The 11920-nt window shown below is 44.7% G+C and overlaps 2 protein-coding genes across 2 annotated transcripts; both read right to left on the bottom strand.

Annotated features, from left to right (window-relative positions):
* Positions 1–689: 689 nt before the first annotated feature.
* Positions 690–2157, bottom strand: LOC136771613 (lymphotoxin-alpha). The gene is made up of 2 exons (XM_066724023.1): positions 2101–2157; positions 690–1846 (listed from the first exon to the last, which is right to left on the bottom strand). The coding sequence occupies exon 2, from the start codon at positions 1842–1844 to the stop codon at positions 1359–1361; it is 486 nt and encodes a 161-aa protein (XP_066580120.1). The 5' UTR covers positions 1845–1846; positions 2101–2157; the 3' UTR covers positions 690–1358.
* A 5544-nt stretch (positions 2158–7701) lies between these two features.
* Positions 7702–11331, bottom strand: LOC136771880 (tumor necrosis factor). The gene is made up of 4 exons (XM_066724435.1): positions 10533–11331; positions 10027–10057; positions 9591–9653; positions 7702–8913 (listed from the first exon to the last, which is right to left on the bottom strand). The coding sequence occupies exons 1-4, from the start codon at positions 10713–10715 to the stop codon at positions 8510–8512; spliced, it is 681 nt and encodes a 226-aa protein (XP_066580532.1). The 5' UTR covers positions 10716–11331; the 3' UTR covers positions 7702–8509.
* Between the last annotated feature and the right edge of the window lie 589 nt (positions 11332–11920).

Below are 11920 nucleotides of genomic sequence, written 5' to 3'. Positions count from 1 at the left end.
CCAGTCCATCCGTCTCTCCAACAGCTTCTTTCACCCCCCACTCTCTCCCCCGCCTCCCCCTTCACTCCACATCTTTTCTCCTCTCCATTGTCTTCCACCCCTCTAACTCACTCTCCCCGTCTCACTGGTGCCCTGCGCTGTGTGTGGGACCAGAGGTTGGGAAGTTCCCTCGTCCCCCGGTGATAACCTCACCGAGCCGCTGTAGGTGTCTGGTGTTCAGTGACCCCCCAGGAGTGCCGGTGGAAGGAGCGTGGCAGTGAGATTGGTGAGGTAATGCTCTAAACAATATAGATGCTGTACACACCCACACACAAACACACCATATTTTCCCTTATCTCTCTCAGTCTCCCCCTCTCTTCCCATATCTGTGCAGTCTTATTCATTCAGTCCCGATGTACTGCAATATTAACCCAGTCACACCTGAAACAAAGACCTTTTCTAAACTTCTTCTGCCCTGTTTCTGTCAGTAAACACAACTGCGGCAACAAGAATGCCACAACAGACCACCAGCAAACAACAGCAACACATCTGAAAGCAATTTAAATATAGATATAAATATTCTTTATTTTTTCAGATGACAGTATCAAAAAATAAATAACGTTTTAAATAAATATACTTTGTTGACATTTCACAGCAAATGCAAAATAGTAAAACACAATAACAGTTTTTAACAATAAAACTTCAATAAATAACACCCACAATAAATAATTAAATAATACTCTGAATAATAAATAAAAATACAAGTGAACAGACCACATATTTAAATAAATAAAGCTTGTCCTGACATATTTCAATATGAAACAGTAACTTCAAATATCAGATTGCTTAAGCAATTAACTTTTTTATGGTAATTATTCTCACAAAATGTTCAGTCTGGAGACTAAACAGGTAAATTAATAAATATGCGAAATACAAATATTATAAAACAATGTATGATGCCCCAATGTCATCACATACAAGTCCCTAAGCAGAGTAACTCATCCCAGTTCTAATTAAGCTAAATTTAGCATAATTGTTTTAATTGCTTTGTCAGTTTTTTTTTAAACAAGATTAAAATGATGGTCTACTGGAATAAGGTGCTTGTAACTTCTGGTACATTCCGATGTCATTCGTTGGTTCAGAACAGGTAGTGTTTCACATCAGCGTCTGCACCACAGTTGGGTGCCGTGTGAATACTTTCTATGCACGGGAGGCCAAAAAACAAAAACAAGAGTTAGCTAAATAAATTAACACATAGACACACTGCCCTTTATCTCTCTATGTATATACATAGGCGCACACTGCTTCAATATATATATAAATATATAGACATATATAGACGCTGTGCTGTATCTGTCCGAATACATATGTGGACATCTTCACTTAGTGACGGACACGGCGAAGGCTCCAAAGTAGGACGTGTGGTCGTCCAGCAGCTTCATGGGATCCATTTTCACCCGCAGCCGGTCCCCCTGGGAGAGCCGCACCAGGGCGCCCTGGTACAGAGGCACAGTCCAGAACTTGAACCTGCTGTCGCCGCCGTCATGCCCCATCGGCAGGCAGAGAGACCGTGAGGCGCTCAGTATGGGCAACAACCTGTCGGGCAATGAGAGGCTGTATTGCTCCACCTTCAGGGACAGGAAGAGCGGGTTGCCATCCTCCCCGCGGCACGGGCGCCCTCTCTGCGCCAGGGAGGTAGAGGAGGAGGCGGGGGACTGGAAGGTGGCCTGAGTGTACAGAAAGTAGAGGCCATCTTTGGGCACCAGCAGCTCGGTGTTGTTGGCGACCAGGGCCATGTCGCTGTGCAGGAAGGCCTGGTCAACGTTACTCAGCCAGCTCAGCTCAGCTCTGTTTTCAGACAACATCGCTAAGAGAGAGAGAGAGGGTGAGTGAGTATAGATAGAGTATATAATGACTGACTGGACACTACAGTCCTTTTTCATTTGTTAATGTTTTTTCAGAGTGTAAGGCCTCAAAGTGTCATATCCTGTCATACAGACACACACAGCATTCATGTAAAAATACAAACGTACCACAGTGCTATCAGTAAATATAAATCAATAATTATGTAGCTGGAGTCTGGAGTGTGGGAAAGGCTGCTAGGTGTGTGGTGGGACTTACCGATTAAATGAGCAGCGGGATTTTCCGGCCGGACTCCGATCTCTTTCAGCTGCTTGAGTGCTACAGAGAGAGAGAGAGAGAGAGAGAGAGAGAGAGAGAGAGAGAGAGAGAGAGAGAGAGAGAGAGAGAGAGAGAGAGAGAGAGAGAGAGAGTTAATAACGACCCCAATACTGTAGTGGTAAATACACATAAACTACTACTATATACTACCCCTACATCACAATGATCAACGCTGAGTGAGTTTACTACAAATCTCTCTCTTTTTCTGTCTGTAAGGTTATCTGGACACTGTCTAATAATGGCTTATTTGCCGCACTACAGGTTTGCACTGGCCTGGCAAGGCGCTCTGAGGCAGAAGTCATTCATGGATTTACTCCATGGAGTAAAAGCCAAAAAACAGGGAGGAAAACTCCAAATGCATCGCAAAACAAAGCGGCGATGAGTAACAGCGAGAGCCGCGGATGAGGGTTTGCACTCACTCTGTGCGCTGTGGTCGCCGTCAGCCGCTGTTTGGGTTATTTTCTCCGCCACCTAGGAAAGAGAGAGAGAGAGAGAGAGAGAGAGAGAGAGAGAGAGAGAGAGAGAGAGAGAGAGAGAGAGAGAGAGAGAGAGAGAGAGAGAGAGAGAGAGAGAGAGAGAGAGAGAGAGAGAGAGAGAGAGAGAGAGAGAGAGAGAGAGAGAGAGATGTTAGATTTCAGAAGTGCAGTATCTGACACACACATGTGATGCTGTACTACAATAGCCTCCAACTAACACTCACACTGACATATTTAAATACCCCCGCACTCAACATATAATACCGGCTAAATCTATGTATCTAGTCGTATATATCGTTTAGCCTGTATTCCACGCATAGTAGATTACCGCATACATTATCATTTTCTTATTATTCATCCATTTAAGTAACATCATGGTGCTTTTGTGTTTGTGTGTGTGTGTTAGATTCACTGCGCAATGAAACGTATTTAAATATCTATATTTCAATCTACCCGTCTTCCCATCCATCTATCTATCTATTGATCGATCTGGCACATCTTTCTCTAGGTAGTGCAACTTAAACACAAAAGGAAATCTAAGTTTTGAGGCACACCCTACATGCTAGCAACCACACAAACAAACTAATATAGACGCATCTAAATATACTCTGTGCTGCCTGATAAGAATGAAATAAAATGCACACAGATACAGAATACTAATATTAATACAGAAACAATGAAATAGATGCAAGGCGACTGTTGCAGTTTGCTCATGCTAGTTCTGCCCAGGACCCACAGACGGCGGTGTTGCCCTCACCCATTTCTCCTGCTGCCCCGCCGCTGCCGCTGGTCTCCACGACAGGTACATGAGCACCACCCCTGCCAGGGCCACTGCCATCATCGCCAAGGACATCGCGCCCAGACAGACCCACGGCCGGCCCCGGGCCTCCCGGACCACGATTAAGCCGTCCTGCCTCTCCAGGTCCACCGCCACGGAGGACCGCTCTTTCAATGCCGACGTCTCCATGATCAGTATGATGGTGTCTGTTTTTAGTTGAGGTTGGTTGCTTGGCTGTACTCTTTGAAGATGCCTAGTTGTCCCGTGTGTCTCTCTGTCTCACAGAAGCCGTCCCCTTGATTGAACTCCTGCAGTTGGTTAATTGATAGAAAATAACGGTCCCTCGCACCTTCTCCCTCTGTCTGTCTTTATTCCGACAAGGTATCTCCGTTAATGTTTAAGCAGTTCTCAGTTGCTGGCTTGCGGCTGTGAGTTGTGTCTCCGTGTCTGTCTGTCCTGCTGTGTAACTGTGCCGCCGCGTCTCTGAGCGCAAGTCGGCCACTGCGCCATTTATGTCCCGCAGTGCTGGAAGTTCCGCTGCGGAGGGACTTCCCCTCCCGCACCTGATGAAGCCCTGGCAAATATAGGCTCTCTGTAAACCTCCTTTTCCACCCATTGAGGTTTTGCTTTGCTCTTTTTCCTTTTTTAGAGTGTGAAATTATGCCTCCTGTTTTCCTTTCCTCATTTTCCATTTTGTATTCGGGGGTGGACATTTTTTAATCTCACCTGGATTAAGTGAGACAAGAAAGTTAAAAAGAGGGACTGATTTGGAGAGATTGAAGCAGTAGTGAAAGAGGAAGAGAGATAAGTATATTTCACAACACAGGGCAGCAGCAACAGAAAGTACATTAGAACCATCCTGTGACAACGAGTGGTTGTAGACTTGACAAATACAACACAGTCCCACACAATAAAGTGCAAAACAGTACAATACAGTACAGTTGTATAAAATATAATACACGGCAGGGCAGACAATAGTATACAACACTGTGCACACAGCATATTGTGTAAAGTACAGTACCACAGTATACAATGCAATTCCATGGTGTTCAGTACAATACAGTACAGTAACGTGTGGTACAGTGTAGTCAGCACAGATGGCAGGGCCTCGTGTGGGCTGACCACAGATTTGTAAACCCTCAGCTTTGCGAGCCAAAAGGCCAGGGTGTGGGCAGCATTGGGATGCCACCAGTGTGTCACCGCATGGCATCAGGGGAGCAGGGGCTGTGGGTGGGGCAGGACAGCACTCCAGAGTGAATTTCCCATGTTGTGTGTGTGTTTATGTATGTGTGTGTATGTTTATGTATGTCTCTCTCTCTCTCTCTCTCTCTCTCTCTCTCTCTCTCTCTCTCTGTATTTGTGAAGTGTGTTTCTGTGAGTGTGTCTGAGTAAGAAAGACCCAAGTCTTTCTGCATCACAACACATTGTTGAGATGGCGATACTTGTGCAAGTTTTACCCAGAAATTCCTAGACAGTTTAATCCACAAAAGTTCCTCTGCAAGGCTGAACAACACCCAAAACACAGACCACAACATAACAAACACAGCGAAAACCAAGAAAGCACAAAATGCAAAACATGCATCTGAAAACACAGAATCCAAAGCAGAAAAATGGAACTGGGCACCACAGTACGCAGCAGAGGGATGTGGGCTTCGAAACATGGCCTCCGCGTGGAACTCCACGGGCTGACGAGACTGCGCGCCGCTTCCTGTTTCACTGCTGCACTCGACCAGCTGCACTGATCCTGGGGGGTCCTGTACTTCCCCAGGTCTGACCACGATGTCACAGGATTCTCAGGACTTCACACTTCAAGTCTCGAGACCCCACGCTAAGAATAGTGATCTGCCATTCACTCATGTTTATGTCAAACAAGCATATACAGACGGGTGACAAAGGAAAACCCTGAATAAATGAGTGGAGGAACATAACGAATGTAGATGCCTCCGAACAGGTGTACTGCATGATACTATTAACATCCTCTCATGCTCTGTGGCATGTATAAAAATGCTGAGCAGGCCCAGTTGACCACGAATTTGGATCTAGATGGCAAGAGGAGAGTTCAGTGGTGCAAAGGCACTGGTCTACAGAGATGTGGAAAAAAGTGATATGGTCAGATAAGTCATCCTTCACCATATTCTAGACAGGTGGGTGAGGTCATGTGTGGAGAACGGTACAGGCCTGACTGCTGGACCCCGACAGGTCTGGAGACTCTGTTATGCTGTGGGGGGCATTTTCCTGGCATGGTTTGGGTCCACTTGTCCCCTTGGAGGGAAGGGTCACTGCAAATCATCACAAAGTTATTCTGAGTCATCACCTTTATCTAATGGTGACATTTCTATCCTGATGGGAGTGGCCTCTTCCAGGATGACAGTGCCCCATCCACAGGGCACGAGGGCTCACTGAATGATTTGATGAGTATGAAGATGATGTGAATCAAATGCTATAGCATTCGCAGTTGATTCTGGACCGACGTGTTAGACAGCGCTCTCCACCACCATCATCAAAACCCCAAATGAGGGAATGTCTTTTGGAAGAATGGTGTTCATCCCTCCAGTAGAGTCCAGAGACGCGTAGAATCTGTGCCAAGAGCATTGACGCTGTTCTGGGGCTCGTGGTGCCCAACACCTTACTGAGACACTTTATGTTGATTTTTCCTTTAATTTGTCACCTGTCTGTATATTTTAAAATATAGTAGAAGCATATCCATACATAGAAGATATCCATACCCTCAGATCTGGAACATGTTTTTGTGTGTTTTGAAGTACATTAGCAGGCTAAAATACATTTAAAATGTATCCATATTTTAAATGTATTTTAGCCTGCTAATCCATAGACTTATTACATGGGTCCAAATATATGTAACAGGAATAATTTCTACCATATATTTTTAATATATATGAAATATAATCTTTTACATGCCACTGAATGCCATAGATAGCCTAAATGGTATATTCCATCATGGTTTATGGTCAAGTTTACGAAGATACAGTTCCCCCCCCCAGGCAAGCATGATGCTTTATTTAAGGTTCCTATCATAGTTTAACTATCAATATATCTCTCCAATCTTTATAATGTATTTTTTTCCCTCAGTTGTATGACAGCAGGATGTTGGCTGCACAGCACTAAAGGGTCTGCTTATTATCTTCCGTGTCTCTCAGTCTGAGGTGCCTGGTGATCTTTAGGTGCGTTTACACTGCCATTTGATCTAGATCAACCTTCAGCCGCCACAGGGGTCTTCACACTAGCACACAAGTCCAAACTTCATTATATGCATATATTAAATTAGTCCATTAGAACACAGAGCTTTATCTGTTTTTTTTAAGTATTGTTTTTAAGACTGTCTTTGTCTTTAAATTATTCTAACAAGAAGGATTTCAAATAAAAATTAAATCATATATTTTTGCCAATTAGTGTTAATTTTAACAATATTTTATTTATAATACGGGTAGTAGGGAAGTGTTCACCTGTCTGCTTCACTGATTTGAAGGCTGTTCTGCTGTCTGCACTTGTGTTGGTCGAGTGTTTACACTGCCATTTCTGATCCTGCTCAGAAATGGCCCTATAAACGCGCATTTTACCTCCCTCTACAGGACAGACTTTTTTTTAATTTAATTTTAAAGAGAGAAAGAGAGAGGTAATAAAGAGGTAGTGATGGAGAGGGAGGGGGAAGACAGTGAGCGGTAGCGTGACAGGAAGAGATAGAGAGAAGGGCAGACAGACAGGGAGAGAGGATAAGATTGGGGAAGATGGGATGAGGTAGAGGAGGGGGGCAGAGTGAGAGAAGAAGGGAGACAGCGACAGGTAGAGTGTGTGAGAGATGGGGAGACGGGGAAAGGAGAGAAAGAGGGAAAGAAGAGGGGGGGAGAAAGAGGGTCAGAGGTAGAGTTTGTGTTAGAGGGAGACAGATGGAGTGAGGGAAAGGGAGAAAAGGAGAGAGGAAAAGAAGAGGGAGGGAGAAATGTGTGAGATAAGTGCTAAAGCAATAACCAGCTGATAAAAATATAATTATATAAACTCATTTAAAATGACATTAAAATCAATAACTGACCCCTGTGAAAGCCAGCTGTGCTTTGGAGGGCAGAGCGAGATTGTGCGGAGACAGAGAGGGAAAAGATAAAAGCGAGGGAATAGGAAGACTAGTGAATGGCATTTGAAGGAGGAGGAGGGAAAGACAGAGAAGAGCAATAGACAGAGAGAGACAAGGAGACAAGCTGACAGAACTGCACATCTCATGTCCAGAAAAGACTCAGATATCAACATTTGATATAAAAAATAACTTTTTTTACATTTTTTTTATTGAGAACATTGTTCAAGTAACAGTTAATGGTACATTCATAAATATACATTCATATCAATAAATAAAATACATATATTAAGCCATAAATATTACAACAATCCACAGAATAAAATAACATAAATAAACTTGCAAAATGCAATAAATAAATAAATACACAAATAAATACATTCAAATATATAGACTATAACACTAACCCAATATTGGCTGACAATGCTTTCTTCAGTCAGAATATTATTCCTCCTATATATAAATACATATAAACAAATTAAGACACTGACTGGATAGAAAAATAGCAATATGATAATATCTCTCTCTCTCTCATATATATATATATATATATAAAGAAACCTGTACTGAGGTCACCTGGACATTCATCATAGTGAAGACTATACATCTCAATACTGCTCCATTCTGGTGGAGATATTTAGTACAGACGGGCTGTTTTAATGTAAAACAGGTTTGTGTTCATGTGGTCACTGCGGCCCGTTAACCATGGGGCATGTTGGTACTGCAACTCTGAACCAACACCAAGCACAAGAAGGAGCACCCCCTGGCCCTGTGCTGATGACTACCCACTACAGTGTGTACAGTATAGTGTGTGAAGTATCGCACCAGGTTTTAATCACTGTGTCTTTTAAAGGCACTGTGTTTGACAGGCCCAGCTCTTCTTGTTAAAGCAGGGAATGATGGCTGATGTGAGATCCAGTAAAATAGCTTATTCTCCTCAGTCTCACTCTCACTCTCTCTCTCTCTCTCTCTCCCCCCCACTTCCCCTGTCTCCATCTCTCCTCCTCCTCCTCACAGCTCAATCACCCCGAAGAAAGTCCTGCCTTCACTCTCGTCCAGCCATTTCATGGACCTTGTATCGGTGCGCAGCTTGTCCCCCGCCTCCAGCCTGAACACGGCCCCCTGGTACAGAGCGTTGTACCAATCAGCATTGGGCGCCACACTCTCCCTGCACACGGTCCGAATGGCGCTGAGCAGGGAATGCTCCATGCCGTAGGCCTTGGGGAGGAGGATGACGTTGTGGGAGAGGTGACTCGTGCTTTGGCATTTGCCCTTGAAGGATGCCTGGGTGTAGACGAAGTACAGCCCCCCTCGAGGGATCACCACGCGGTTCTCCTCCAGCTGCAGCCCCCCCTGGAAGAATGAATGGTCGTCCTCCTTCAACCACTGCACTTCATTTACTCCCTTATCGCCTGCTGGGGGAGACAGAGAGAGAGAGGAGGGTTAGACACCACTGCATACAGTGAGAGACGGGGTGGCGGAGGGAGCAGGAGAAAACGAGTGAGATGCAGTGATAGTGTGACAACGAGAGAGAGCAGGGGAAGGACGTGGCAGAGGATTGTAGTGATCCTGCAGGATGCTTGAACACTTCCGCTCTCTCTCTGTACGCATAGAGGGCGATGCTCACACTGAACACTAACAGTATGTTTGCAAAAACTGAAAGTAGGAAATAATTAATGCATCGTCTCTTATCTCTCATCTCTCTCTCTCTCGTTGTCTGCATCTAATCGCTTCCCCAGTCCGGATGTATGTGTGTATTAATAACAATAGAAACTCCTTCAGAATCACAAAATATCCTTGGGGAGAGACAATTAAGATCTAAATACATTCCATGTAGATAAGTCTGTCGATACTCATCAGGTGTTAAATGTATAATGACCGGAAACACTGATGTAACTTAGTCATTCCAATAGAGCTTGAATTAAATTAGATTTTGAATTGAACCGAGAGAGAATGGTAGAAAATAGGCAACACGAGACTCCCACAGTCGTATAGGAGATGAGGTGAAACTGAGAAAGAAGGGGGAGGGCAAGAGAGATAGAGAGAGAGGGGGGGTTATAAAACAGGTTGAATGGTGTTTAGCGAGACTTACCTATTAAATGAATGGCAGCTCTCTTGGTACTGGCGATCTGTTTCATGGCTTTAGCTGTGGCATCTGCAGTGAGAGAGAGAGAGAGAGAGAGAGAGAGAGAGACACAGTCAGAATTAACATACATTTTGAGACAAAATCCTAGTAATAATCCTAGTGTATGTCTGTATATCTCTCTACTGCCCCCTGCTGTATTCAACGGCAGCCGTCCTCATGTGGTGACCACATGCCTCAGGCCCTGCCAGGTATCATTCACAGTGAAGATCACATGCAGTGATCCTGGATTGAGGTGCATCCTCTCTTTTGTGCTGGGTCTTGGTTCGTATTGGGTACATGTGGCAGGGTACAGTAAGTTTGTGTATATCAGGTAAATCATGTATGGACTTTGGTTTGGTGGTGCAGCAGAGAGAGAAAGACGACATTAAATAAAGACACTCACCGCTTTTTAGCATTTCTGCCTGGATTTCCTTCTGCAAAACAACAAGAGAGAGACGGGGAGAGAAGGGGTTAATATCTTTATTTAATTAACTGTAATTTACGGCATTAGCATGGAGAGAAAGAGAGAAGGTGGTGAGGGCCAGAAGGTCCAAACTGATTAGCAAATAACCTATTAATTGTGAATTATTATTATTTTGCTTGTAAGTGTGTGCCAAAGCTGTTTTCATATTGCTGCCCACGATGAAACCGATGAATGCGCACTGCGGGAGGGGCTGCACAGGCACAGCTAACTACCCCCTATTGAGCATTGTCTGGAGTGGGCTACACTGCGTAGCGCTCAGCGTCCTGTAATTTGAGCCCAGACAACCGCAGAGAGGCCCGAGTGAGTTGCAGGAAGACAAAGACAAAGTGGGGAGAGCAAGAAACAAGACGAAGGAGCAATGTTCAAAAAAGACTAGGAATAAGAAAAGACTGAATGCATGTCTTTGAACAGGGACGCACTCTCACCTCCGTCTCTGTCTCCGGCCGCCACCTGTCGCTGGCCCAGACGCACAGCAGCGCCGCCGCCGCCCCGCACAGCGCCAGCAGCCCCAGCAGCGCGCACAGCCGGGCCGCCCCGCAGCGCCGCGGCTTCTCCCGCACAATCACGACGCCCTTCTCGGCGTCGAACTGCGACTGGTATCCCTCCATTGGTGTTTTTAGAGATATTTATTGATTTCAATCTTGCTATTCGCTTAAAAGTCCGATGCCGGTCCCTCTTTCGTTGTTGCACTTTTCTTGTTGAAGTCTGAATGTGCTGAAGGAGATGAAGGGGTTTGTGGTAACAGCAGGGAAGGCTCTTTTGGTGGCTCCTCTGGGCAGCTGTCCGGGTCCTGTGAGAGAGAGAGCCGCTGCAGGGTGAGCTCTTAGCCCCAGCTGAGATATTATGAGTGTTCATTGCTCGCCGGCCGGCTTTTAAACGCACAGGCTGCGATGGGGAACTCCGGGCTGTGATGTAATTCTCAGAAACAAGTCGCTCTCTCCGTTTCAGCACGACGGAAAAAATCCAGCAAGACTTTTTTTCACAACACCTTTTCTCATAGAAGTCGTTAATTCCCTTTTTAGAGATAGAAAAAACAACTAAACAATTCTATAGAATTATGTTACATATGAAACATGCACACACACCTCCTTTTCATGCATGTACATATTTAAAATACACAATTTGGTAAAGCCAGTCCCCTAACCTGAGCGCAGTGTCTGCGGCGGACAGAGGGCTGCTCTGGGGTCCGCCTGTCCTCCCCTATTGCCCAGCGGACCTGTGGGGCTCTGTGTGAGGGGCTTGGGAGGCAGATACCTGACTTGGTGTAGATATCACCTGAAAAGTGCTTTTTGTAGTCCAACCCCTCCCCCCGGTTTGTTTTAACCCACCCGTCTGCCACAGTGAAGCTGGCAATTCAGTTTATGTAAATGTATTTTCTTTCTTTCTCTCTTTCTCTTTCCTTCTTTCTTTCTTTCCTTCTTGTTGTTTCCTGTTTCACTAAAACGTTTTCCGTGTCATATTTCGTGCTGCACCCTATCAAATGAATCCCAAATCCACTGTGGAATTTGAATAAGATCATTAACTTGTCTTGGCATTACATATCTTTATCTTAGTGCGGCTGTGGGTTTTATATGCGCTAAATTGGACGCTGTCTGTAAAGTTCCTATTGTATATTTCAATACCACAAAGCTGGGCCACTGATTTCAAAATGTTTGGGAACCATGTGTTACACACTTTGCTTTCATTATTTTTTTTCTTCCCTTTTTCATTTCCTTTATTTCCATTCTTTAGTTTTTTTTCCACTCTGTAATCTTATCTTTTGCATCACTTCTTATGGCCCTATCACTTTGAATCCTGAATACTGAAATTCTAA

The sequence above is a fragment of the Amia ocellicauda genome, chromosome 15 (genome assembly GCF_036373705.1).
Source record: "Amia ocellicauda isolate fAmiCal2 chromosome 15, fAmiCal2.hap1, whole genome shotgun sequence".
In the NCBI taxonomy this organism is placed as follows: domain Eukaryota; kingdom Metazoa; phylum Chordata; class Actinopteri; order Amiiformes; family Amiidae; genus Amia; species Amia ocellicauda.
Note: the sequence above shows the minus strand (reverse complement) of the source record. Positions and strands in the feature narration are given on the sequence as shown.

Bases quoted from the DNA above. Each gene is read 5' to 3' on its own strand.
- LOC136771880 (XM_066724435.1), bottom strand. From the start codon at position 10,715: ATGGAGGGATACCAGTCGCAGTTCGACGCCGAGAAGGGCGTCGTGATT. The intron at 10,058-10,532 runs GTGAGAGTGCGT...GTTGTTTTGCAG, and splicing joins GGCCGGAGACAGAGACGGAG to AAGGAAATCCAGGCAGAAAT. The intron at 8,914-9,590 runs GTAAGTCTCGCT...TGTCTCCCCCAG, and splicing joins AGCTGCCATTCATTTAATAG to CAGGCGATAAGGGAGTAAAT.
- LOC136771613 (XM_066724023.1), bottom strand. From the start codon at position 1,844: ATGTTGTCTGAAAACAGAGCTGAGCTGAGCTGGCTGAGTAACGTTGAC.